We start from the raw sequence: 6000 nt of genomic DNA on the forward strand, positions 1-6000 counted from the left end.
GGAGACAAATCTAATTTACACCATCCCCCTTAAGTTTGCTTCTGAATTTTTAGCAGGAGAGGCTCACTTATGGTACTTAATCAGTACTTCATTACTAATTACCTGGAGTTAATTAGCCAAGTCAGTGTTTTGTCACCTGCCTAAGTCAGAATACATGTGATAAAACATGTAATTCTGTTTTCTGTAGCATCTTACTTAGAGTTCAAACACTTAAGAATTGCCCCGCCTCCTCATCTGAGTCTGTCCAATCACAGCTGGATAAGCACTTACAGACAATTAATGAAAGTCCTTTTGGAGTAAAGTGAAACTGTCTAAATTAGATTATTCTTCATTAAAAAAGATGGTTTTAAAAGTATAAATAAATTGGAATACTGTAGTTGTGCTTTAATTATATTTCATCACAGATGTTTGAATGGCTTCCTCTTCTCATTGCTCACTAGCAGCTAAACACAGAGTCATTAAAATAATTAGTTTTAATTTTAAAAACACCTCAGTCTACTTAGAGGCATGTGAGTAGATGCTGCTAAGTTGGATACTGAGGCTAGCCACCTAACAAATTCACCAAGTACCTGACCTTACAATGAGTTTGTCGCTGTCCAATTAAAAATATGTATCTCCATTTTTGACGATTTTTTACTTTGCTACAACATTTGGACACAACAGCTGTCCTCCACACTGTGTGAAAAAATCATAAAGAATGTACCAACAAAAATGCTCCAAATTTACTTGAAATTAAATCTTCTTACATTGACTTCCATTGAACTTTAAGACGGTTTTTTCCTTCTCGTGTAAAGTTACATTTTTGGCAGGAAAATGATTTTCATTTGACAGTGATGATTTGATATGAAGCTATGTTATCAGCACTGTTATGAAACTTCTCAGGGGTGAATTTAGTAATACGTAGACCATTAAAGACTCAGTTAGCTCAGTAATGGACTCTTATGCACTTCTCCTAAATGTCAGTGCAAAGAGGTTTAAAGCAGGTGTAAAAGGTTCCTCACTCCTCTGCAGTGGTCAGTAACAGTAGTGTCAGTGTGGAAGTTCTTTAGATGAACAATTATAAAGGACCTGCTTTAAACAGGAAGGATTTAGGTGAGTCTCCCTCGCTGACATCTGCATTCCCAAACTCTTACTGTTTCAGCCAGTCTCAGTCAGATCCGCCCGAACCACCTAAACAAACTGAGCACGCGCTCACGCACACTCACTCTCACACAAAACTCACTGAGCCACATTCAGACCTGAGAGTTTCCAGTACAGAGTCTCATCTCTAAAACAACATGGTGATGTGTGTTCAGGGCTGAGTTTGGCTATTAATCCTCTTCATTACAGGCTTTGTCTCCTGTTATTAATTGTTAGACTTAATCACTAACTGCTAAGAAGTCTATGAATAGGTTATATCTTTAGTGCAACCTGATATATCTTTTTTGCAAATACTATTGTTCAATATTTTGATGATTGTTCTGTATTATATTTAGGCAGACAACATCTTTTTTATCTAATATTTTAGCAGAAATGTACAGTCATACAGTACCAGTAACATCTTCTCATTAATCATTGGTGGAATAGGGCTATTCATTGCATAGAACTGTGTACCAGCCCCTACCTCTGCACAACCCAAACGCATGGTCTCAAACACATCAAGAAGGTGAGTGGTTCTACACAGCTGTTCACTGAAAACCATTCCAGGTGACGACCTCATGAAGCTGATTCAGAAAACACTGAGTGTGCAAAGCCCTCTTCAAAGCAAAAGGTGGCTACTTTGAAGAATCTAAAGTATAAAACATTTTCTGGTTTGTTTAAAATTGTTGGCTTACAAACTTTACATAATCCCATATGTGTCCCTTCATACTTTTAATGACTTCCACATGTTATTACAATGTTAAAAAAAAACCTTTGAATGAGATGTGTCCAAGCTTTTGACTGGAACTGTACATTCACAATATGTGGAAATTGGACCAAAACAAAGGAAACCCTCCGTGAGTGGGCGTGTCCAAACATTTGACTGGTACTGTATCTATCTGTTTATCAATACAATCTAATTCCCAGCTGTTTAAATCCTTAAAACCCTTCAAATATCTTCTTTAAATCTGCACTGATACCAGTCACAGCATTTTCATATCATTATCATCATGACAAATATTTTGTCCTGAAAGAGAGGAACTGAAGCATGGGCCTACATACGGGCCTGAGGGTTACAGCAGTAAAATGATGAGGGTGAGCAGTTTTTTTTTACAGATAAAACTAAAAAGTAAAAACACTGAGATTTATCCCCCCAAAAAAAAAAACAACAAGAAAAGACTAAACAGACTGTCTTTGCCTGATATCTGCATCAAGCTACTGACCTTCAGCCAGGGAATAAGGGGCAGTTGTAGAGCTGTTGAGACCCAGACTGTTTAAAATGAAGGTGTCTGAATGAGTTCTACAGAGCCATGCTGTGAGTGAAAATACTTTTAAAGCTTTAAAGTACGTTCACATTGTGGAATCATACTTAAAACCCTCATTTTTCTTAGAATATGGGCTTTTAGTTTATTTACTGCAGTGCTGTTGTCTTAAAATGAAGGTCCCAAAATGTTTTGATGGTGAGATGCCACAGAGAATCATTTTTGGATCAATAAAAACCTTTCAGATGAAGCTTCTGCAAAGACCCATGTCTGTAATAGAGATAGGAGAGATGGGTGAAGGACCCTTCTGAAGCTGAAGTATTGAAGAAGAAATTGGGAACCTTGTTTTAAGAGTGTAGTCAGTTCTCTAAGACAAAGTGAACAAATTTAGCCTCGTTGTTGTGTGAACCCCTCTCTGAGGCATTAGCGTTTCTGAACACTCTTGAGAGTTGTGGTTGACCAGTGGTTTTACTGCATAGCTGTTGGGTTTTAGAGAGGCAGAGTCTCTTTCTGGGAAATAAAATCACTCACTTCCTCGTAGTACATAGTTCTGACCTCAGTCTGGTCATCCAGAAGTCAGACCCTGCTGAGGCTAAAATGAAACTGTAGTGAAACATGGCTATAAATCGGGCAGCTCTCCAGGTTTTCTAGTTGTCCAAGTATTTGCTTGTGTAATATGTAAAAAGAACTCCAATATATTTCAGTTGCTGTTTGAAATGTAAGTTTTTCGGATCAGTGCTTTTTCCTTGGCCCAAGATTAGACACGGCCTGACCTCTCAGTAAAAACCTCCTTCTGTCACTCCCTCTCTTCCTCTCCCTCTCCCTCACTGCACTCTCTCTCTGCATTCTTGCAAATAAAGGTTCCTTAGATGTTCTCAGCTTGAAGGTGCAATTCTGGCACCCCTTTTCATTACATGAGAGAGAGAAAAAACACACATTCTTTATAGATAGATGGAAATTCAATAAATGAATGGTGGTCTCTGACTTATGCACAGTGCTGTATATAAGGCAGATTCAAACGACAACGCAGCATGGATGACAAATAACAATACACTGCATACTTTACTCCTCCATACATGTATCATTCCTGCACATTGTAACCTCCTCCATGCCTCAGAAACACCATCCTTCTTCTGCAGAGTGTCTGCACGGTATTAACTTATTATATCCTGCTTAATGTGATGGAGAAATGCAAGTCATTGCCTCTAATAAGACTAGTTAACGTAGGAACTCTCATAATGCCAGTCTTGGACATGAATGAAAGCCCTGTGTGTCTAAAGAGCATTGTGAAATGAGCACTTAATCACAGGGGGCAATTTAGAAGCTTTTCAATAAAGAAAACTGAAGGTGATTCCTGCCCTGGCCTGAATTTAATTCTGAATCTGAGCGGCTGTACAAAGGAGGAAGCAGACTGTAATAAACTGATTTGAGTGCGTCCCATCTGTCAATATTGGCAGGGAACACTGTTTACACATGGGACACCCCTTAGTTGACCCATCTAACACACTGAAATATTGAGACTTTCTAAATAAACAAATCACAGCGGTAAACAGCATTACATGAGCACTAAATAGGCCGATTAATGGTGCAGCCCCAGATTTATTCGGGAATCTTGCCTTACTTAACTGACAGAGTTTGGCAGGAGAGCCATAATGATCAGTCTCGTTTAGAAGTGTTTGTAAGTTCTGTATATTTAGGATGTTTCATGTTATTTAAGTGGTATCCTAATGTACCCTTAATATAAATCATATAAATACCATGCTGTTTTGTTGAAATAGCTAATTGAAAACACACACAGTTTTGAGTAAGCACTTGAAAGTCAACTAACAGAATCTGCATCACTGATTTACCCATGAATGAACTGAACCGACTCTCAAAGGAACATGAGCATTCATTAAATTAGCCTTGAGTCTTTATTAAGTGCCTAAAACTGGGGTTTCGTGTATTTTTAAAACATGTATGCAGAGACTTTGTGAAAAGAAAATGTTACGGTGTTACAATCTTGTGCTGAACACGTTACGGTTCAAATTCAATTGACAGTTAATTGACAATTCAAATTCATTTGGCCGTTGGACTGTTTCTCTGTCAATGGGGAATCTCCATTTACACTGAAATTAGCAGTCCTGAGGTAACACTTGCTGTGTGGGACTGCTGTATCACTTTGAAACAACAGTTTAAACGCTGAATGAACACATAAACAAACTTTGTTGAATTACAGAATACACTGAGAGTGTAAACCGCTGAACCGTGTTAAATCCACAATAACAGTGTAAAACTGCCGACTCAGTACAGGCACTAAGGGATTTCTGAGAGAAAGTCGAGGTTAAAATGCCATAACAATAATGGGAAAGTCAACATCTAAACCGCTCTACGTGCGTGGACCCCTAATGAAAGCGCTGGGAAAAATCCCCACAGAAAAAAAAGTTCCGTCCCTTTCCCACAGCGCGGTAACGCCGCCACTCTTCGCCGAGCTGAGGTTGCCCTGAGGCGACTACAGCTCCTCTGTACGCCGTCAGTGTGTCTCCCATGTTCCAGGAGGGAATAAACCCATAACAGGTATTTAAGCAGACTCAGATATAAGCGGAACTATGACATTAATTAGAAGTAAGAGATACTTAAATCATATCTTTCCTTACCTTTCTTTTCCGGCGTCAAACACCAGCCCGAGGAAAGGAGCAAGAAGGTGAGAATGAATCCCGCCTCAGAGCTTGCCATTTCGTCTTATGTTCTTTCTTCTTCTTGTTCTTTTCTTTTAACCGCTTAGCTTTTCCTCACAGTCCTGTGTTACTCCATAATGGCAGGGTTTCCCCGTTTGAGAAAACGCTGTGTGACTAAAAGTTGCTCTTGTGGAAGGAGCTGTGTCTCGACTTTACAACAAACTTGGAAACTTTTGACAGCTCCTCCTTCTCACATACACACACGCAAAGAGTGTGTGTGTGTGAGAGTGTGAGAGAGAGAGAGAGGGAGAGAGAGACTGCCTTCTGGTGGCTAGGACGGAGGAGTGACGTCAGCAGGAGGGAGGGATGAATTAAGGCAGAATGGCTTTAAAAACAGGGTGGACTGGGACAGCCTCTCAAACTAGCCCCCCCAGGGACCTCTCCCATCTCCCCAGAGAGGTGAGAGGTTTCGTTTTGTTCTGGTTCTTTTACAGCTCCTTTTACCCCTGAAGCAGGTGGCGAATGGCTGCAGAAATACAGGCGTACAATAGGTGTAAATTTCAGGTGGATGGGGGTGTGACAAACTCCCAATAAAAAATAACTGTTAGCCCGTCCCAAAATAATAAATCAGAGAGGTGAATAATCATTTTTTCTGATGTAATACATCCTGCAGAAAACTGTCTCTGACTTTATGAAAGATGGGTAATGGTGCCAGCTGCAGTCCAGGCAAATAAGTGTTTTATGCCTCAACACACCTTTTCCATCTCATCAGGTAAAGATCAAGCCCTTCAAGAGGGGCAGGGAAGATTGAAAGGACTGGAGCTGATTACTTAGTTTTGGACCAGAACGTTCAGTCTCGCAGGCTAGGACATGCTAGGACATAAACACTCAGAGAGGGTTGAAATAGGCTATTCCTTGGCATTGCTAGGGCAGCATTCTTTTCCAAATTTCCAGATTAAATC

General features: G+C 39.9%; 1 protein-coding gene across 1 annotated transcript in view; it reads right to left on the reverse strand.

Moving 5' to 3' along the window:
• Positions 1-5289, reverse strand: part of LOC136675513 (epidermal growth factor receptor-like) — a 58488-nt gene extending 53199 nt beyond the window's left edge. Inside the window, exon 1 of the mRNA XM_066652071.1 lies at positions 5018-5289. Within this exon, the coding sequence (XP_066508168.1) occupies positions 5018-5096 (79 nt within the window). The 5' untranslated portion in view covers positions 5097-5289. The remainder of the gene's footprint in view (positions 1-5017) is intronic.
• Between the last annotated feature and the right edge of the window lie 711 nt (positions 5290-6000).

The sequence above is a fragment of the Hoplias malabaricus genome, chromosome X1, assembly GCF_029633855.1.
Source record: "Hoplias malabaricus isolate fHopMal1 chromosome X1, fHopMal1.hap1, whole genome shotgun sequence".
NCBI classification, from domain to species: Eukaryota; Metazoa; Chordata; class Actinopteri; order Characiformes; family Erythrinidae; genus Hoplias; species Hoplias malabaricus.